Source organism: Cucurbita pepo, chromosome 7, assembly GCF_057944985.1.
Source record: "Cucurbita pepo subsp. pepo isolate OVF chromosome 7, ASM5794498v1, whole genome shotgun sequence".
NCBI classification, from domain to species: domain Eukaryota; kingdom Viridiplantae; phylum Streptophyta; class Magnoliopsida; order Cucurbitales; family Cucurbitaceae; genus Cucurbita; species Cucurbita pepo.
In genome coordinates, this window is record NC_141804.1 from 11568821 (window position 1) to 11591477 (window position 22657).

At 35.1% G+C, this 22657-nt stretch overlaps 2 protein-coding genes and 3 long non-coding RNA genes across 6 annotated transcripts; 2 read left to right on the forward strand and 3 right to left on the reverse strand.

Moving 5' to 3' along the window:
- Nucleotides 1–9602, forward strand: LOC147792114 (uncharacterized). Its single transcript, XR_015421697.1, has 4 exons — nt 1–252; nt 5041–5449; nt 5611–6596; nt 9291–9602. It is a non-coding gene; the product is annotated as an uncharacterized LOC147792114 (long non-coding RNA).
- Nucleotides 1392–6259, reverse strand: GNL2 (GNOM-like 2). Its single transcript, XM_023681166.2, has 3 exons — nt 5640–6259; nt 5002–5433; nt 1392–4646 (listed from the first exon to the last, which is right to left on the reverse strand). The coding sequence occupies exons 1-3, from the start codon at nt 6257–6259 to the stop codon at nt 1556–1558; spliced, it is 4143 nt and encodes a 1380-aa protein (XP_023536934.2). The 3' UTR covers nt 1392–1555.
- LOC111798877 (uncharacterized) lies at nt 9564–14216 on the reverse strand. 2 transcript variants are annotated; one of them, XR_015421698.1, is made up of 7 exons: nt 13734–14216; nt 12388–12483; nt 12011–12078; nt 11396–11429; nt 10615–10814; nt 10389–10492; nt 9564–9692 (listed from the first exon to the last, which is right to left on the reverse strand). It is a non-coding gene; the product is annotated as an uncharacterized LOC111798877 (long non-coding RNA). The 2 variants fall into 2 exon arrangements; XR_015421699.1 differs by lacking the exon at nt 12011–12078 and having other exon boundaries at nt 13734–14214.
- A 300-nt stretch (nt 14217–14516) lies between these two features.
- On the forward strand, nt 14517–15196 carry MBF1C (multiprotein bridging factor 1C). The gene has a single exon (XM_023682153.2). The coding sequence runs from the start codon at nt 14586–14588 to the stop codon at nt 15021–15023; it is 438 nt and encodes a 145-aa protein (XP_023537921.1). The 5' UTR covers nt 14517–14585; the 3' UTR covers nt 15024–15196.
- Nucleotides 15197–16386: 1190 nt separating this feature from the next.
- On the reverse strand, nt 16387–19803 carry LOC111798297 (uncharacterized). The gene is made up of 2 exons (XR_002815682.2): nt 17122–19803; nt 16387–16598 (listed from the first exon to the last, which is right to left on the reverse strand). It is a non-coding gene; the product is annotated as an uncharacterized LOC111798297 (long non-coding RNA).
- Nucleotides 19804–22657: the final 2854 nt, after the last annotated feature.

Consider the following 22657-nt stretch of genomic DNA (forward strand, 5'->3'; position numbering starts at 1 on the left):
TTACTTTCTGGTCTGAGTTTGGCTCCGTCTCTTTTAGACATCGACGGTCCTTCGGTTTACGCCAAAGTTCATGAAACTAGGGTTTCTAGAACTAGAAGATTCTCATAGTTCAACTGGTTTTGAATAAAAGGATCTGATGTATTCAGAGGCTACACTAAAGGATGTTGCGGAAGAACGGAAGAGCACAGGATCAGAAGCTAGGATTTCTGGTCTATTGCCTACATTTATGGACGAAGTTGAAGGAGATCCAAGGTAGCCTCTGAAACCTTACTCTTTAGATCGCTATTATCTTTTCTTGTCGTTGAACTCCTTCATAAGCCTTCATTTGATTTATTGCATTCATTTGATTTATTGTCTTCATTTTCTAACGTTTGAGGCTTATTTTATCGAGTTTCACTGAGTTTTTTAGTAATAGATTTCTTTGAGAAGTTTATTTTGTCCAGTCTTGATTCTGATTCTGCAATAAATTTGAAAGAAGGATCTGTCGCGTGTTACAACTCCTACAAAGAGTTCGCATAGAAGTTAGAAATCAGGTGTAGATATGGAAGGAAATCTCTATCTCTCAATCGATGGATGAACAACTAAGGTTTCTGAAAAAAAAAAAAAAATCATGATAATTGATAAACTCATAAGTATAATTGAATTAATCGATAGAGATCTCACATTTCTTAGTTAACTGTAATATTTGTTTTTAGTATAACATGTGTTCATATCAGTAGCATTTTTTATCGAATTTTGTGACATATCTTGATATTCTTTTATGTTTCGTTGTTATTTTAGAAGTACACATTGTATCTATGTTTGTATCCTTTCAATTAAACTCATAAGTTTAATTGAATTAATCGATAGAAATCTCACATTTCTTAGTTAATCTCTAATATTCGTTTTAGTATAACATGTGTTCATATCAGTAATATTTTTATCGAATTTTGTGACATATCTTGATATTCTTTCATGTTTCGTTGTTATTTTAGAAGTACACATTATATCTATGTTTGTATCCTTTGAATCTTATAAAATACAGATAAAAATATCAAAGAATGTGTTAGATAAAAATTTAACCGCCTGCATATCAGACTTCCTTTGTAAGATCGTTTGAGCTCTTATACTAGATCATCGTGATGGAAGAAACTGTACATGAAGAGTAATGTACGTCTTTTCACTTACATTACTCTCATTTTCCTTTTTGCCTCAGAGTAAATTCCTTTTGGAATATTCATATCCAGAAATGACATTAAGTATAACAATCGTTTCTAGAAATTTGTTTCGGGAACTCCTATGGAAATCCTTTTCTGCCTTATGATGCTACTTATCTGATGATTAGTGTTCATAAAATCATTTCGCTAATTGTCATTACATTTTCTAACTGATCACTCTAATCTCGAGATGAATTAATAAAATAGTAGGAAAACAGTTCGATAGAACTTAATTTCTTGCCATCTTCAATCTATAAAAGGTAGAAAAAAATCCTCCGATTATCTTCTAAGAGGGAGAAAACGGAAACTTATCCGTTGTTAAAGTTAATCTACGATTTTACAAGTAATATGTGTCCTGTTCAAAAGCTTTCTTCTGGAAAAAGCTCCTCTTTGATGGCAGGAGCAATCCATTGGATTTGGATGTACGTTATTTCCCACAGATCATCGCCTTCTTTCTTCATCAATATCTCTTTTTCTCGCATCTTTGTGATTATTTTTCTCAATAATTCTGGGACTAAATCTTTCAAACTTGATTCACCATAACTGCCAAGGTCAGCCTTCATACAAGTATCCATTCTTCTCAATATCCCAAGCCAAAATGTTCGGAACCCTGAACTTTCTGATATTTGTTTCAGGAATAGCAAGTAAACATCTGTCAAGAGGTCCATTGAAATCTTTAGAGTCCCCTCCATGCTTCTTACCTCTCTTTTTGCATTATCTCTTCTCGAGTACTCCAACATTTTTTCATGCAAATCATCTACCATTGCAAAAACTACAAGGTTAAAAAAGTTGATACAGTTGGTTGAGGTGAAATCCAGTTCTTCTGCCAACACAAAGCTTTTCTTGAGAGATATGACGGCATGGTTTCGTATCTCTTCTCTTCTAGCTAAGCTTGTTTTTCGGAGTGCTTCGCCCAGTTTGATAAATAAAGTCAAGGCAAAATTAGATCCTAAACCTTTGTCCTCTGAGGAGCTACTTGCATTGCTTGCTACACTATAACTGTTCCCTGATTCTGCACAGTAATTCCTGTACCATTGGACCAAGAAATTTACAGAATCTGACAATAAATCTAAAATTCTCAAGTTCTTATCCAACGGGCTATTCTTGAGTGCAACATAACTAAAGGCGCATTCTATGCAGAAGGTATAGTTTGTGCGGGTAATATGCGTCCCATCAGACATCAACATGATCAAAGTTTCGACTCCTTGCTCATAAGTTTCAGGATGTCGACCAGTGGCTGACAACAAATGAAGGAGTGACTTCCAACCAATTGCGGTTTGGAGGTTTGCTGGGTACTCGATTATAATCTTGCTTACTGATTGTGTTATCGACTCAAAGCAAGTATCAAGAATCTCTTTATCAAGCATCCACATTAAATTTATGGACTTAAAGATGAGTTCCTCTGGATGTTTCTCAGGTTGGTAAGTGGAAAGGAGCTTAAGACATACCTTGAAAAGTCCTAAAACAGCCTTTTCTGCAAATGGGATGGCAGAGAAAAGAGGAAATTGAACAACTGTTTGTAGATACTCATGGAAGCTAGGCCAGAAAACCTGAAACCGGTATACATTAGCCAAGGACATTGTTGTGATTAGATCCCAACAGAATCCGACTGTTTCTTCTTCTTCAACTGGTGTGCTAAACTTTTGTCCTTTTCCAGCAGCGGCAAATATTAAAGATCGCCCAAGATTGAGCAGAGCCTCATCATGTAAGCTGGAACTGCTGCTAAAGATGCTCCCAATTCGACATTGCTTAATAAACTTCAAATTTTGTTCAAATTCATTTAAGTTGAGAGATAAGGAATCTTCCATACTATCAAGTGATAAAAATTGCGAAAATCTACTGGCCATGCCAGAAGATTGCTGGGTGCCAAATTTAGGATCTTGAGAAGGGAAAATTACACCTGAATCTGACTTTGCCATATCATTTGATGTAGTGGAAGCTACTTCAAAGTCAATAACAGATTGGGGAAGTAGTTTAAGTCGTTTGAGTTTTAGTAGGCAATCAACAATGTTTCTCCAACCCCCTCGAATCGAGTCTCCAAAGTTGTTTGCAATCGTGAAAACTGCTAGAGTGGCAAGTTTTGGCTTCAAATCATGACTAAATGCAAAAAGTGTTTCTTCGGTAGATGCGTATGGGTTCAATAGAGTGGTGTATTTAGAAAATATGGCTAGCAGTTCATCAAGAGTGTCCTCCAATCCATACTGTGTTATCTTAGCAATAGAGAACAGTCCTTCAATGCATTCATTTAGCATCTCATCTTCATCTGCATGCTCAAAGAAAGCTGCAAGAGATGCAACTGAAGGACCAGCAACGCAGGCAAACATGTCTCTGCCTAAGCGAGGATCAAAATCACACAACATGAAAGGTTGTATAATCTTGGACCTATTCATCAACTCAACCCATTTGCTGGGGTTCATATCAAATTGCAAACCTGACTGTGGTGAGAGAATAATTGCATGATTCGAAATCGAATGAAAAAGCTCAGATAAATAATCTCTAGGAAGATCTTTCCCTGCGTTAATTTCTCTGTTGTTCCTGATGAACTCATCTTCTGTCATCTTTTTCTTCACTTGTGGATTATGTTGATCAGTATTCAGCATGATTAAAGAATAGCAAAGTACAAATACTGTGTCCTTACTCGCAAAGGTATTTGAAGATTGTAGGACATAAAATCTCTCTGAGAATGCCTCTAATATGCGATGAATCTTTTGTGCCTCTCCTGGCAAGCGAAACGTCTCGAGGTAAGTTCGAAGAGCTGTGTCTAAAATCATGCCTGTAAATTCAAAGGTGTCTGTAAACTCTGTTAAAACTCTTACATGAAACTGATCAGGATCTCCAAGATATTCACCAATGAGCTGTTTGTCCAATCCATTAGTGTACCGAAAAAAGAAAGCATAAGCCTTCGGGTCTGGAGGATCAGAAACCAATTGACACAGCTTCAAATACGCTAAACCTTTCTTTTCATCTCGATTGAAATGGTGACCAGCAATCAATACCTTCTTTTTCTGTGCCTTTCTTACTCTCACATAATCAAGCCAATTCTCGTACTGTAAGTCATCTTTGGATTTTTCTTCCCAAAAAGGTCTATACACATTGACTTGAGCAGGATATACCCTTGAAATGCCACCAGAACTTTCTTCCTTTTCAAGTTTTTCTGCAATGTTGTGAATCATAATTACTAATCCCTCGAAAGCTTGGATCTGTAAAGTGGTTAAGGGGCTTCCCATGGGAAATGAGAGCTTACATAGCAGCTTCCCTATCTCCTCAAACAAATTCCAACGAAGGGGATCACAGTCGTAGTTTACATAGAATTCTAGAATGAAGGAGGACTGCCTGCAGAAGTTGATAATGCCTTCAAGTGCAACTTCTTGGATTTGAGTTGAGTTTCCAAACGATGCTAATCTCAACACCACGTAGATAAAGAAAGCTTCTAATTGAAGTCGAACAAACCTGCCAAGAGAATGAGAAAAAACCAAAAACATTACTTCTATTTTGGGTTTCCCCCCCTCTACCCATAGAACATAATTGCACAAAATTTCTTACTAGAAATGAAGTTAGAAATATCGACCATTGAATTCAGGTTGGCTTGGAAATATTGCATGATAAATTTGATATTGCATCATTAAAAATATCATTCTGTTCCATCACTTCTAATTTGGTCTCTAAATTAGTAAGAATATTATTTCATCTAGTCTTGTGGAACTTAAAAATAGTAGTAATAAACAGAAAAAAAACTGCACTAAAATTCTTTTATTCTCTATGATATATATATAGATACATATATATATATATAGATAAACAATACCTGCGAAGGAAGTGATAGACATTCAAAACTGTACTGCAGATCATGGACAAGACCAGGGGATTAGAACGGGCCCCATAGTGAATAAGATGGTGAAACAGATCATCCTGAATCATTCTCAACAACTTGGGATGCTTCCCTATCGCATCTCCACTTAATCCCACCGCTGAATTTATCAAAACCAATGCAAACAGCTGAACATCCTCATCCGCCGTCCTGGATCCCAACCCATCCACCACTTCCGCCGTTTCCACCACATTCAACAACGAACACAGAAAATGAAACACATCAATCACACACCTTATTCCATACCCTGAATCCATACTCCCCCCTAAATCTGCATCTTCTGTATCTGATTCTGAATCCTCCCCATCTCTAAACTCTATTTCAGGCAATCTCGAGAATATGATCTGTATCAGCTCGTTCATCGTGTACCTGTTCAAGTTTTCAGGTAATTAAATGGTTCGATTACATATACTACTTCCTTCCCTTCCCGTTTTGATTTTTTTAAAAATATTGTTCAACCTTTTCTAACATTAATGATTTTGGAGTTCAAATATTAATATAATTAAATTTCTTTTAACATCATTATTGGAATGTTCACTTCTGCAGGTTGATCTAAAAAAAGAGATTTGATCTACCTTGCCGTCCGTTGCAGCAAATCCCCTCTGCTAGCTGATTGTTGAACCACATTGAAGCACGTGTTTACAATGGTACAGACTGATTGATCGTTTAACAGATACGAAGCTCTGTGGTTCATTAATCCGGCAAGAACCTGCAGAATCTTCATCATCACGGCGTCTTCGGTTACGACGTCAGTTTTCTCCAATTTGCAATTAGTGATGCCCAATACTATTAAATTGATTGCATCTTTGGCTCCTGGAGTCTTCTCCTCGAAGATTTCGACCTTTATTATTTTCAGCAAGGCCGAGAGAGCGACGCCGGTGGCGGCCGCCGGAATGTCGTCGCTCTGTATCACGTCGAGGATCGGAGAAATATAGATGGATGGGTCGATGGTTCGCCATTTTTGTTGTGGTTGAAATATTAAAGCTCGAAGGGATTTCAAGGATTGTTGGATAGACGAATCGTAAGTGTCGTCTGCGGTGCACATGTACGGCGCGTTTAGTTCCGACGGTGGACGGCGGATGACGGCGAGGACGGCGCCAACTTCGGTGTTTAACATGCAGGAGAGGCCTAGCTCTCTTCGCTTGGATTTTGAGGATTCTTTTCCATCTTCATGGCGTGAGGATCGCTTCTCCATGAGAATGAAAAAATTGGTTTGGAAATGGAAGGGATTGGGAAGGACGATGATGGAAGTGAAGAAAATGAAGGTCTTGGAATCGGCATGTTTTTTAAAACGGATTTAAGTTGGTGGAGGGAATGTTAATGGCTGAAATTGAAGATTGGAATGATTCTATTACCATCAAAATCTCCAGATTTGTTCAGTTATTGTGGTGTATTTTTGGTCGCCCGACAGTGAGGCTCTGCGTGTGCCACTCTCGCTCGCTCCCTCTCTCTCTCCCCTCCTATGATTCATATAACTCGCCCACGGTTGAATCAGTCAAAGGATGAGCTTTCTCGCCACTTCATTTTTCAAGGTTAGTTCTCTTCCCTTCTCTTCGAAGTATCAAATTTCTATTGTTTTCATTCTCTTTAAGGTTGATGACTGGTTACAAAAAATTAAAAAAAATAATATAATAAAACAAAATGTTATTTTGACATTATATTTTTAATATATTTTAGAAAAATTATTCGTTTCTATTAAAGTTTATAGATTGAATTGTTATTAACTAGTGGTATATGAACTAAATTGTTATAAATTATAATTTACTAGTTAAATTGTTATTTACAACAAAAAAAATATTTTTAGTATTTTTTATGGTTCCTGGATAATAACTTGTTGGAATATTGTCTTTTATTATTAATTTGAAGTGAGTTTTCTGCTTTATTAATTATAAGTAATTAACTAATATGATCGTAAATTTCGTTGAACTAATTTTGAAGATAATTTTTAGAAATTATTTACAACTAACTACTCTTTTAATTTCTTCTTAGTTCAACTCCAGCTTGTTTTTAAACTCTTATTTTATTTTCTGAAGTTTCAGCTTTATTTTTTCACTTTAATCTTTAAAATTTGTGAAAATTTTACTGTTTTTAGTACATTTCCTATTTTATTTTGAACTTGAAATTTTACTTCATTTTAATCTTTAAAACTTGAATTTCTACTTAGTTCAACTCTTATTTCCTTTTCTGAACTTGTAATATTAATTCTTCATTTTAATCTTTAAAATTTGTAAAATTCTTATTTTTGTTTAATTACTATTTTACTTTTTGAACTTCCACTTTATTTCTGAAAATTTTTCTTGGTTTTAGTTCAACTTCTATTTTATTTTGAGCTTCTAGCTTTATTTCTTCATTTTAATCTTTAAAACGTGTAAAATTCTTATTTTTAGTTCAATTCCTATTTTATTTTTTGAACTTCCATTTCAATTTCATCATTTTGATCATTAAAACTTTTGAAATTCTTTTTGTTTTTAGTTGAACTCCTATTTTATTTTCTAAACTTGCAGCTTTGATCTTCAAATTTTATAAATTTCTTCTATTTTTACTTCGACTCCTATTTTATTTTATGAACTTACAGCTTTATTTCTTAATTTTGATTTTTAAAATTTGTGAGATTTTTCTTGTTTTTAGTCAACTCCTATTTCATTATCTGAACTTCTAGTTTCATTTTTTCATTTTAATCTTTAAAATTTGTGAAATTCTTCTTAATTTTAGGTCAACTCCTGTATTTATTTTTAAAACTTAAAGCTTTATTTCTTCATTTCAGCCTTTAAAATTTATGAAATTGTAATTGTTTTTAGTTAAACTCCTATTTTATTGTATGAACTTCCAGCTTTATTTCTAAATTTTAGTCTTTAAAATTTATGAAATTCTTCTTGTTTTTAGTTCAACCCCTATTTTATTTTATGAACTGTCAGTTTTGTTTCTTCATATTAATCTTTAAAATTTGTGAAATTCTCATTGTTTTAGTTCAATTCCTATTTTAATTTCTAAACTTCCCACTTTATTTCTTCATTTCAATCTTTAAAATTTGTTACATATGGTTTAATAACAATGTAGTTTTTATTGTTTAATTTTATTTTATAAAATAAATTAATAAAAGTACTCTTAAAACTTTCAATGTTCAAAAACACTCTTAAACATTCAAAAAGTCTATAAAATACTTTTATTCTTTCAAAAAAAAGTTAAAAATATCTTTCAACCTATAAAAGTGTTTCAAAAAGACCATTAAATTTTCAAAAGTTTTCTATGAAGTGTGGATAAAAGTTAAAAATGTTAGTTGAAGAGTATTTTTTTAATTAAAAACAAAAAGTTTCTACTCAAATAATTTTTATCGAGATATTTTTTAAAAAATATATTATTAAAACATTTAAAAGTTAGAGATTTTTTAAATAATGTATAAAGTTTAATTTAACCTCTAGAAAATAAGTTAAAATAACCCAATAAACAACTAGAGAATGAAAACGAATATAATTAAGAATGAAGTTTCAAGAAGTAAGATGGATTTAGATAACTATATTTTATTCTTACAAATTAGGTTTTTCAAACAAACGTACATAAAATTTTATAAATAATTTCAAAAACTAAAAAACTCCTGAATTGTCAAACAAGTATTTTATATTTAAAACTTGGTTCCCAATACAAATTAGTTTTTGATTTTAAGGAGATAAAACTAAAGAATTATCAACAATCTTGTCAATTTTTTTTTTTTATATTTAAAAACTTAGATTTTCAGAATAAATTTACTTACCATTTCAAAAACATTTTAATAATTTTAAAAACTAATAAATAAATAAATTATTAAACGCTAAAGTATAGAAAAATAATAATTTAACTTTGTCTTTGGTTTCAAAAGTACTTTTAAAACCTATAGCCTTACTTCTCATAAAGGTTTTAAAAACTATGACTATCTAATAGCCAAAAACTCATAAAATGCTTATATAAAACACTTATTAGTAAAAAAATTTCTAAATGCATTCTTCTATTTTAGTAAATAAATATAATTTCTAAATGCATTCTCTAATCTAAATTGACAATATAGCCTCCCGGCCATAAAAAGTGTGCTTGTGTGTGCGAGTGTTTTTTTTTTATTATTTTGATTATTGTGTTGGATCGAGATCAAGCTAATAATTAGCCTGCCAGTTTTTTCTGAACAAAAATATAAGCGCCCACATATTAAAGGACTTAAAATAATGCCTACTAACCTTGGACTGATATGATCTCTTAAGCTTATATACCATAAACGAAATGATGTATAAAAAGCATCATTATCGTAAAGGTTGTTACCTTGAAACTCGGAGACTGTGATTAGAGTTTTCGACCACACTTCATGAAGAGTCGTAACTCCAATCGTCGTTCGCTCAATCTGAAGTTCTTTCTGATGGTTTTCTTGAAGCTGCTTCAACGGCTCGTCCTGAAATTCCAGCCACTGTTGCTACTTGCAGCCCGTATCTCTCGGGGCACGCTCCAGGGCGAAGGCGGTCTAGAAAAACCAGCTTTTGGCCCTTGAATGTGCAGGCCATGTGTTGAAGCATCACGTGAGGATGAGAGGCAAACTCCTTTGTTAGAGGGTGGTAGTGAGTAGCAAATAGCAGTCGACAGTTCACCTTTTCAATGAGATGGGGAAACACCTGATGAAACAATTTATAGATAAAGTTAATTTCGAGTTTATACAACTTTTGAATGACATGTCTTAAATGTTCAAAACTTTTAGAATACTTTTCAAAATGACTTTTCATAAATATTTTTAAATTACTCTTAGATAAGAAAAATTGATAAAATATTGAACAAAAAGTCAATATATCTAAATATTAGTGTTTCAGACATCGTCCCAAACATGGCAATATTAGCACTAATGGTATGTAAATGTAACTCGTTGTTCAAACAACTATTCAGAGTTCCTAAAGCTCCCTTGTAAGGCTTGTTGGAAATAATTCAAATAAGCATATTGTCTACTCCCTTGTAAGGCTGGTTGGAAATAATTCAAATAAGCATCTTAGACAATAGGAGTTCAAAATAAATGAGCAAACTTCTTTTCTTTTTCTAATCATATAGCCTTTTTAATACCTCCAAGAAGCAGATGATGTGAAAAAAAAAAAAACATAAAAAAAAAAAAAAAAAAAAACAATGAACTTGATTTTAAAACAAAAAAAATAAAATATCACCACAGTTTATTAGTAAACGCTCAAGACCAAATCAACTGCCAAATATATTTCTTCTATCTATAATCTAGTAAACATATAAACTAGAAAGAAATTACTGGTACGATCGAAAATTTTATGCTCAAGAATAATCGTCAAGGAGACGAATCAAAAAGGGATGCTTACAGCATAGGCAATGGCATAGCCATTGAACGCGCCAGTTCCACGGCCAAGTTCATCAGGAATAACAAGAGAATCTTGAGTAGCATGTTGAAGAACTGAAGCTGTTTCTGAGCATTCAAGGAAAGTACATTTAGAGTATAGAGACAACATGGATCGTTATTCATCAGTTCGGGTCGGTTTAGAAGTGGAAGTCATTAATCGCAACAGTTATATGATAAGACAAATTTACCATCAGACTTGACATGTGATTAGTAAGCCCTCCAAGAGAACATAGATCAATGTCATCATGGAATGTGCTTTCGTTTGTATGATTCCACAAATTTAAGGCGCCTTTAAGATAAGCTTTATACTGAATCAGAAGTTTTAACATCTGAAGCTTCTAGAAAATCTTTAGTGTTGACCCTGATGTGGATTCTAGAGCAGTGGAACCTGCAGGATGAGTAGAATAAGAACGTGGAGAATATAACCATTATAGCTCAAACATGGTGAAACCAAGGCTATTTTTCAACCCACTTCCAAACAACTCCCTCGTCGTTAACAAGAACATAAGAGATACTCAAGAAATCCATGGTCAATACAAAGCAAATACATCAAAACACATAAATATGCATTTCAGTTCACCAAAAGTCAATCACGTTCAATTTAAATCTCATGATTTTAGAACAATGTATAATAGAATTTCAGTAAGTTAATAATTGAATAAGTAGTTAGTACAAGTGAACACTAACCACTGGGAATTTGACAGTAGAAAAAGAGGAAAGACATATGTATGACACGTGATAAATAAAAAGAAAAAAGGCGACCTTTTCACTCTTCAAAATAAGTTTTCTATTATAAAGACACAAAAAGAACCAACCAGTTGGCAAGTACTTCTTGAGAACTTTATGTGTTTCTTAAGATAGTCCAACAAACAGTTAAATTGTGGAAGTTGAGGTAAAATTTTCCGAAGATAAATATTATCGATCAATTAAATGAAAACCTAAAGTCCGAGGTGGAGACGAAAGACTCACCACGAGATTCATATATTATTTCTTTTGGAGGCACCTAGAGAAACCACAAATGTACATATTACTATCATATTTGCAGAAGCAAATAACAGAATTGCAAAAATGGACAATTTGAATTGCCTAATTGCATCAAGAGTGCCCAGAGCAGCACAGGAAGCATCATAATGGATAGAACCAGTCCAAAAATTTAAAGCATCCCAATCAATAAAAGCAAACCCATACGCAATTGAATTATTATCCAGCCCACATTCCTAGAAAAAGTTCCAATGAAGCATACTGTCAATTGATCTTTATCATGTTATTTTTATTTTCTGCACATCATATAGCAGTATTTCCTAGTCCAAAATAAGATTTAATATGTTAATTCCCCGGAATAGATCCCTCAAACTGCTGATTAACTGAGAACTTTTATAATTTTGAAAAAGAACAGATAAGAGAAATAAATGAGCCTTGAACCCAAAAATGAAAGGGAAAGGGACAATTTTATGTTATTTAGAACCACAATAGTCGTTTTTCCAACAAACTGAAAGGGAAAAATGCAGAATCAATATCCGTATATTTGCGACCAATGAATATGCAGAATCAATATCCGTATATTATCTGAAGTAACATACTTACAGAATTTGCACCTCTGGTTTTTTGTTTGATCCGAAGATTCCAATTGCTCAATTCGCTCAACTTTACATCTTTATAAAGATTGTCACAGAAAAGTGTTAGCCTCATCTTACATGCTCAAAATAAATAGCACACAAATATCATGCTAAAGTAAATTTGCATGAAGGTTTTTATTAAGCTATAATGTCTCTAGTTCACTCATTTTCTGTTTGGTCCCCCCCTTTGCTCTCTCTATACTTCAGATACATCATCAACAAAACGACAGAGTTCTCAACATCCTCTCATGCAACGAGCTTTTGGGATATCATTGATATATGCATAACTTAAAAGACGAAGAAATAGATAGACTGGTAAAAACAAGTCGAAGAATTTTATCTAACCTGCCTGCATTTCCCAACGCCACTTAATGTCATTTTCCAGTAAAGCTCCTTGTGACCGATTTCAGCATCTTGTTCATAAAGCTCATAGAACTTGCCCTGAGATGTGCAAAAGAGATTTCATAATCTTAGATTTATGAAATAAAGGTAGTGTACAATTACACATTGAAAAGCATCCACCAACCAAAGCAAAGTCTCCTAGGAGACTAACCAAAGTATAAGAGGTAGGATCGTGACTAAGATAGAGAAAAATATGTTTTGTACCTTATTAATCTATCAGTGCATGTGCTTAGAAGAAAGCACAGAAAATATAGATCTCAATCAAAAGTCAAGAACGATTCCTGAATTTGGAGAAAATGTCGTCCATTAAAAAGGTGAAGACTACTATTCCTATTCCTAGATTCATATTCACCATTTTCTTCTTTCTTTCTTCTCATCTCTGCTTCCAGTGGATCCAAAATGGATTAAAACTTATTATCATTTCAATGATTAAAACCAAATCCTGGATAACAAAACTCATTTAGATTACAGTTCCAAATTAACCTTTGTACAAATGATATTAATAATTCATATGGTTGCAAATGGTGGAGATACACTAATTTAGCATGATAAATGAAATCGACAATTATTCAGAGTAAAGACATATATCAATTTCAGGAGCTAATTCATGCAATGATACTATTGGACAATATAAACTAACCGCTGACACATTTTCTTCATCACATCAGGTGGTACGTATAGTGTTTTATCATCATAAAGAGGATAGCCAGCCCTTCTACCATTAGAATCTTTGATTCGAGAGGTTTGCTGGTTGCATCAGAAACTTCATTGAGAATATTGGCCAAGTTCATTTTGTACTGAAGGAGTTCGACTATTTTGGTAGTTTTACCAATCCTCAAGATAAACCTATTGAGATCTCTTCGAACGGAATACAGAAGGTCGCATGCCTGGTGTTTCTGGTCCAACAAGGTCATCGTCGCTTTCAATATTCAAGACAGGTGTTCAACGTCCGTTTAAATTTGCAACGTTGAGTTTACCGTGATGTATAGAAGCTACGTCTAGTTTCGAAATTTCTTTTGGATCTAATCTCGCCAGAAACGCAAGGTAACTAAGAAGAACCTTTCCGAACCTCGTTCTGATATGAATACTTTTTAACCTCGTCTCTAGGATTCACTAAGACATAATAAAATGCAATTCAATCAAAGAACGATCTACGAAATTGAAAAGCATGTCTATAATGCATTTGATTTTTCCAAAAACTAGAGACGAATAGAGAACACAGAATGTAGTCTATCATCGACTAAAAATCCAAAAACGCATTGGCTTAGTTAGTTTAGCTTCAACATTACCTCTCATCCGCCTTGCGTTTATCGTCTACTCTCACAAATTTGTGCATGATGCTCGAAAAGAGAGAAGAGCCTCTGTTCTCCTCCATCGCCGGAAAAATCTTCCAAGACACCTTCTCCAGTGGAGCGTCGGTTCCTTAATCTCCTGGGAGGAATCCGCGGTGGTTTGGATAGCAAACTGCTCCAAACCGACAAAGCTTTGTTTCGCCGGAAAGCGAGTGAACCACAGGCTAATGGAGGAGGCATCGCCATCGAAACTCCGATTATCGAACGGAGATTTTAGGAAGAAAAGTTAACAGAGATTTCGCGTTTTTCGCGATGAAGTTGTGGAAACTTCGCTAGAACAGGAGAGAGCATTATAAACGTAAATTGCAATGGTTGAAAATGGCGCCAAAACGATTGCAATTCCGTGAACAATCAATTTATAATTTATACTGAAATATGGCGTAAATTACATTTTTAGCCTTCCTATTTTAACTTCTATTTCCGAGTTTCTTTTTTGTTTCTCTTTATATATAATTACAATTCATTTTATATATAATTTTCATATTTATTAAAGAAACCTTTAAGTTTATAATTATTACAATCCTTGCCACGCACGCATCTCATTCCCACCAAAAAAAGACCCGAGGAATATAAACAAACGAGGTGCCACGTCATCGTCTTCCAAATAGAAACCTCAAGAACGTTCGAGAAACAGCAAGCACTCCAAAGCGATGAAGAACTTTCCAGAGAAGCACTCCGCTATAAAATCCAAAAGCCCCATTCCAATAGACATTCAAAACAAAATCGATTAAAATCTCTCCATATTCCATCATAGTTCCTTCCATTTCCTAATCAATTTCTAATCTACCAATGCCGAGCCGATTCCCGGGAGCCATATCTCAAGATTGGGAGCCTGTAGTGCTCCACAAGTCCAAGCCAAAGGCGCAAGACCTTCGCGATCCAAAGGCCGTGAACCAAGCGATTCGATCCGGCGCGCCCGTCCTGACCGTGAAGAAGTTCGACGCCGGTTCGAACAAGAAAGCCACGGCAGCGCCGGTGAACGCGAGAAAGCTCGAGGAAGGAACCGAGCCGGCGGCGCTCGACCGGGTACCGACGGAGGTAAGGCATGCGATTCAGAAGGCGCGGCTGGAGAAGAAGATGAGCCAAGCGGAACTTGCGAAGCAGATTAACGAGCGGACTCAGGTGGTGCAGGAGTATGAGAATGGAAAGGCTGTGCCCAATCAAGCCGTTTTGGCTAAGATGGAGAAGGTCTTGGGCGTCAAGCTTCGAGGCAAATCTGGCAAGTGATTTTGGAAGCTGTTCCAATGGCGGTTTCATGTAATTAAAATGAACCGTTAGTTTAGTAACGGTGATCCGTTTGGGATACACGTGGCAAAAGTTTAATAGGTTTATTTCGTCATGTTTATGGCAAAATCCACAAATTATTATTATTATTATTATTATTATTATATATTTTGAAAGACTAATTTATGTCTCACACGGATGAAAATAGTATTCTTTTCTTTGCCTATCAATTTAGGCCTCACGTTAATAGATATAGTATCCTTTGACCATAAATCAATAGAGATAGTATTCTTTGACTATAAATTCGTGATCATTTCTTAAATTAGTCAACGTGTGTGTGACTTTCATCTACCAACAGAACAAAGTACGTCTCTCCTTCATTGAGGCTCGACTCGTTTTCTTTTGGAGTCTTTTGTTCGACATTTGAGGATTTTATTGACACGGCTAAGTTTAGATCATGGTTTTAATACTTTGTTCGACATTGTTGAATACCACTCTCCACACAATCATATAATATTGTCAACTTTAAGCATAAGTTCGCGTGACTTTGGGCTTCTCAAAAAGTCTCCACTAATGGAGATAATATTCTTTGGTTCTAAGCTCGTAATCTCTAAATAGATAGTATCCATTGGGACAATTGGGAGCACGTCTCTCCACTATGGTATGATAGTGTCCACTTTGAGTATAAACTTTCGTGAGTTTGCTCTATGCTTCCCCCAAAAGGTCTCACACTAATGAAGATAGCCTAAATTAGTCGATGTGGGACTTTTACCCACCAACACCTCTCCTTAATCGAGACTCGACTCCTTTTCTTTTAGAGTCTTAGTCATTTTTTACTATACCTTCGAGGAGCCTCAACTCCTTTTCTTTTAGAGTCATTCGTTCGACATTTGAGGATTCTATTGGCATGACTAAGTTTAGGGCAGGACTCTAATACCATATTAGATGAACACGACTGTATAATATTATCCACTTTGAGCATAAGCTCTCCTGACTTTGCTTTAGACTTCCCCAAAACCTCTCACACCAATGTAATCATTCTCTAAATTAGCCAATAATTCTCCAAGACTTTGCTTTAGGCTTCCCCAAAACCTCTCACACCAATGTAATCATTCCCTAAATTAGCCAATAATTCCCTAAATTAGCTGGGACTTTCATCCACCAATATAACTTAATTGATTTAAAGTTTATATCATCAATAAAAAAAATAAAACTAGAAATTTTAATTTCTCAATATAAATTATAATGATTTTTATATGAACATTAATAATTTTGGGATTAAAAACGAAAATTGAATTCAAAGCTCGTTTTTATAATTCCACATGTTCTAATTATTGGTACTCTATAAACTTATATTATCCCCAAATTAACAAAGGAAATTATATTTATAAGTAAATAAAGAATAATGAATTTGAAATATTATAATAGCAATTTCTTCACCAATAAACGGAGAAAAAACTACAAAAGAAAATAAAAATTACATATCCAAACGGCATAAGAATTATCAATGGAAAATGTAGGTAACCGCGAGAGCAACCATAAGAAGAACGTAAGCAATTCCTTGGTCAATTGCAGCGCCTGCAACAACAACAAACAATAACACAATAAATTGTAAATTCAATCCTTAATTTCAATAAAATTCTTATAATTTTAAATTTTTTTTAATTTAATTCTGAATTCAATGTTTGTTGGAGGATGAAAGTTGCACCTAGCCTATGTTCAAAGTGTACAATATTATACCATTGTGGAAAATAAAAAAAAGGAGTCAAACCTCTTCGGAAGGACTAAGACTCCAAAGAAGTCGATTCTCGATTAAGGAGAGGCGTATTTTTGTTCGAGGAGAGGTGTTGGATAATAAAAGTCCAACATCGGCTAATTTAAGAAATAGTCTCATACAATTGCTGAGACTGGAGAGTGTTCCACTAACCATGTTAATTTTAAGTGAAGTCCATTGAAAATTTTGAAACTAAAAAAAAGTAAATTCAAAACTAAAATTCAAATATGAGATTAAATTGTAATTTTTTAAATCTAAAATTTACCCAGATCCACCAAATTTTTAGTCTAACGAAAAATCAACGACAGAACTCGCCGGAAAACTCACCGTCGCTCGAAGGACCCGCCGCCGGGGAAATATCGTGGGAGTGACCGTAAGCCAGTTGCAGAAGAATCAAGAACACGAAGCCGACGATCGGAACGGCGGTTAGCTTCATCGGACTCATCATTCTCGAGTGGAAGCGAAGAATCTCTGAAAAATGTCAACAAAATTTATCGTCTCTTGAATGCGAAGAGGATCGGAAATAACAGAGGACCTGAAATTGGAGTTGATTTGGATTTGCAGATTGAAAATTAGGGTTTTATACGAACAAAATTGGGGATTTTTCCAGGAAACAGGACGCGAATTTGGACGAGTCAAAAACGCGAATTTGACTGAGTTGGCGGCTCGTTGACTTGGACACGCCTACGATTGCGACTTAACGTGGGACGGCGACGGGCAATTTGAGAGGCTGCCTCGTGGCCTGAAGTTCCGTATTTTAATTTTATTTATTTATTAAATTACAAATTTACTATTTCGATAGTACAATTTTTTTAAAAAAATATTAGTATTTATTATTTAGGAGAGTTTTATATACAATAATGGCTATTTATAAAGTTTTATGAGATTATAGAAATGAAATTTATAATTTTTTTAAAATGATTAAATTTATAATTTAATTTCTTTGGTAATAATTTTAATATTGTTGTTTTTAGGCCAAAATTACAAATTTTCAACGATATAAGTTTTAGAAATGGAGAAAGAAAACAAAATGTTAATGGAGAAAGAAAACAAAATGTTTGTTTTTATTTGGAAGTTATGAGATGAATTAAATTGTACGTAATTTGTAGTCAACTTACCAATTTTTTAATGTGTGATTTGACTAAATTAATAAAAGTATTTAATTTTATATCTAATTTTAAAAATACATTAAAAGTTTCAATATTCTTTCAAAAGAGTCTAAAAAAATATATTTAAATAGTCTAAATTACAACCACCAAATCTAATAACATAATTTTAAAATTTAAGAAAACACCACAAAAAATGGTAGTTAGGTTTTTTCGATCAGTAAATTAATAGCTCGACATAAATAAATTAGTTAAATTAGCACCCAAAAAAATAATCTAAATGCCAAAAACATTTGTTATTACACAAATCAAATAAATAAAAGAAGATATAAGCAAGTTCGAACCTTGAAATGGAATATAGAAAGTTTTCCTCATCCTTGAAAATATACGAAACTTGGAAATTGAACTTAAAAAAGTCTCTTTTAAAGCGAGCTGGGGATGAGGTAAGTCGAGGATGGGAAACAAAAAATATAATTCTCGCCTCCCGCCCCCATTTAAAACACCAACCATGCCTGATTCTTCCAAAATTCAAAAGAAAATAAAAATAAAAAAAGAGAACTAAAATTGAGACGAAAGATAAAGTTAGCAGACAAAAAACCAGACAAATTTTGGGTTTGACAAAGAATGTGTAAGGAGCTGCAATAATTGAAAGATAATAACTAATAAGGTTGACAATTAAAAGAGATAGAGATATAATCTAACTACCTAAACTCATTCCCACCCTTGTTCTAAAGGGGTAGGCCATGGCTATTTGCCTTTTCTTGGTAAACCGCTTCAATATGTTCATAAAAAGACACCTCCATTGTAACAACCTAAACCCATCGCTAGCAGATATTGTCTGCTTTGAGCTGTTACGTATCGTCGTCAACCTCACGGTTTTAAAACGTGTTTACTAGAGAGAGATTTTCACACCCTTATAAGGAATGTTTCGTTCCCCTCTCCAACCGATGTGGGATCTCACAATCCACTCCCTTGGGGACCCAGTGTTCTCGTTGACACACCGTCCGGTGTTTAGCTCTAATGTCATTTGTAACAGTCCAAGACCACTACTAACAAATATTGTCCGCTTTGGTCTATTACGTATCGTTATCAGCCTCACAGTTTTAAAATGCGTTTACTAAAGAGAGGTTTCCACACCCTTATAAAAAATGTTTCGTTTCCCTCTCTAACCAATGTGAGATCTCACAATCCACTCCCTTGGGGCCTAGCTTCCTTGATGGCACATCGCTCAGTGTCTGACTCTGATACCATTTGTAACAGCCCAAACCCACTACTAATAGATATTGTCCGCTTTGGCCTGTTACGTATCGTCGTCAATCTCACAGTTTTAAAATGCATCTACTAGGGAGAGGTTTCCACACCCTTATAAGGAATGATTCATTCCTCTCTCCAACCGATGTGGAATCTCACATCAGTCATCTAGAAGCTGGATTTGTGAAAGATTCAAAAGTCAAGGTTGATATAGGGACGAAAAATTGAACAGTTTATGCAAGCAAAGTTTAGCTGAAAATCCATGTGTTTCTAAAAAAAGGAAGAAAAAAAAGCTGCACAGACAAACTAATTTTGGAATTAAGAAGCCGAACGAAACGGTTTCGGACCGTTGATCTAGTTAATGATCTAGATAAGTCTCCTGTTACCTAAGATCTCAACAGTAATACATACGGATGAAGAAGATCAGTCTACTCTACATGCCAAATCTGCAACAAGAACGACGAGTTATCGAGCAAAGAACAAAACATAGATAAACGCTTGCGCACGAACACACAAACGTATTAGATAGATTCCATTGCATATAAAGTTGAGATAAATTAAAACCCTTATTTCTTTCTCCAAAACTTTAGAGAATTAGGACATAAGCTTAAGGCATGTTACATGTATTTTGCTTCATGAACATACCATTAGGAAGATCCAAGAGTTTCCTTGGGAGAAAGAGACGCCACAGGCTTGTTGGCAGGCATGGATTTCGATCGTTTCATCCACGCCGACGATGTCGAACGATGAAGCCGACACCTAAAGGAGCCTTGGTGCACCGTGGGCGAGCACAAACACTGGCCTTTCGGCGAACTGGACCTCATGGTCTCAGCATCTCTATTGTCGTGTTTAGGAGATGCGGAAACCACAACGCTAAGGCTGCCATTGGAGGCCATATCTGCAGACTGCAAGAAGTATGTAAATTCAAGAATTTAAAAGAGCAAAAGATTAGTTAATCACATTATAAACATGATCATGTTGCCATTCTAGGATAGATCAGTATCTTCCACAATTTAAATACAAATCAGAAGATTAAAACTATAGTTTTTTTTTTTTTTTTTTTTTTTTTTTTTTTTTGCTGCTTTTGAGATTGGGGGATTGTGACAAAACTTTTCCACATCAAAAGGTTCTGCTTTACACATCATCTGATTGTGGAGGATCAGATACTCCCACTCAATAATTGATGTGGGCCATTTTCACGAGCCAGTGAATTTGCTAGAATAGTTCCAACATGTAAGATAAGAGGCCCCGTTCGTCATGGATCGATCGACCTAGCAGTCGATAAGGAAGAAATGAGTTCAAGTCATGATAGTCATTTATCAAAGATTTAATATCCTAGGAGTTTTCTTGCAACAAATGGAGTAGGTTCAAATGGTTATCAATGATACTAGCACGATCTAGATAATCATGGATATAGAAAAATATATATGTACTGATTGAAAAGTTATGAAGTTCTTCCTTGCTTTATCTTCATACAGTGTTAGAGAGAGAGAGAGAGAATTTTTGTTATCCATTGGCATAGAAGAGCACAAACTCAAATTTGGATCTTATATGATGCTTCTTTATCTGTCAACAGGGATGGGCCTTCATACATGATGCATATTGTGAGGTCCCACGTCGGTTGGAGAGGGGAACGAAGTATCTCTTACAAGGGTGTGGAAACCTCTCTCTAACAGATGCATTGTAAAATCATGAGGCTGATGGCGATACTTAATAGGCCTAAGTGGACAGTATCTGCTAGCGCTAGACTTAGACTGTTACACATATTTTATGATATTGATGTCCCACGTTGGTTGGAGAGGGGAACGAAGCATACCTTATAAGGGTGTGGAAACCTCTCTCTAGCAGACGCGTTTTAAACCCTTGAGGGGAAGCCCGAAAGGAAAAGCCCAAAGAGGACAATATCTGCCAGTGGTGGATCTGGGCCGTTACAAAACCTCTCCCTAATAGACGCGTTGTAAAACCGTGAGGCTGATGGTGATACCTAATAAGCCAAAGCAGACAATATCTGCTAGCGCTAGACTTAGACCATTACACATATTTTATGATATTGATGTCCCACGTTGGTTGGAGAGGGGAACAAAGCATACCTTATAAGGGTGTGGAAACCTCTCCCTAACAGACGCGTTGTAAAACCGTGAGACTAACAGCGATACGTAACAGGCCAAAGCGGATAATATCTACTAGCGGTGGACTTGGACGGTTACACATATTCTATTTCAGTTTTTGTGAATTTGGATAACGTTATGGAATCTAGATTCTACACAAAAGTTTGGTCCTAAAATACAGATTCCCCTCTCTGTTTGAGATGACACAGAAGAAAGCAGCTAAAGTGGCTGATATGTGGAATTTATCATAGTTTATTTACCCCTATGACCAATTGGAATAAGTTTTTGAAAGCCATTGGATTGAGGATATCATCAAAGCAAACTAACGCTAACAGAAATGTTTAGAAAAGCTTACCGATTTGCAGCAAATGAAGTGGAGAAAGTTTCTACCTCATGTCCAACAGGCACGAAACTCCAACTGCAATTCTGTACTAGTTGTTCATAAGTGACTTTAGTTCTTTGGTATATAGTACACAAATAGTAACAGCCTGCAATCAAATCACGTGGAAAGAGTTTCCGATTTCAAAGGGAACTAAGAAATATCGACCAAAATATAGTCGTTTTCTGTGAGATCTCACATCGGTTAGAGAGAAGAACGAAGCATTCCTTATAAGGGTATGGAAACCTCTCTACGCGTAATGGGGAAGCCCAAAAACTTTGAGGAAAAAAACCGAAAGGGTAAACCCAAAGAGGACAGTATCTGAATGAGTACCGGTTCTATTGCGTAACTCTGAAAGACGCGTTTCAAAACCGTGAGGCTGACGACGATACATAACAAGCCAAAATAGACAGTATCTACTAGGAGTGGGCAAATCACTGACGACGATACGTAATAGGTCAAAAAAGACAATATCTACTAGGGGGTGGGCAAATCACTAACGGCGATATGTAATAGGCCAATTCAGACGCGTTTTAAAACCGTGAGGTTGACGACGATACGTAACAGGCCAAAACATACAATATCTGCTAGGGGTGGGCAAATCACTTACGGCAATACGTAACAGGCCAGACATTCAGATGCATTTTAAAATCGTGAGAGTGACAACGATACGTAATAGGCCAAAACGGACAATATTTGCTAGGTGGGCAACCGGCCAAAACAGACAATATCTACTATTAGTGACAAATCAACAGAGGATACTTAACTCGACATTCAACAACTCTCGACATTCAACAACTAAACATCTTAGGCTTGCCAGCCTCTTCGTTTTTAGAATCGATGTTCTTCTTCCTCTTCCGTCATTTCTTCATCTTGGTCTTTTTCAGAATCCCATGGCCAATGGTAGCGTTTTTAACACTTCAAAGCTCTAAACTATACAGAATACAGCAGGTCTACGCTCTGTTTACAAGACAATGCTAATGATATTATGACCTACTCAATACTCCACGCATGATTAC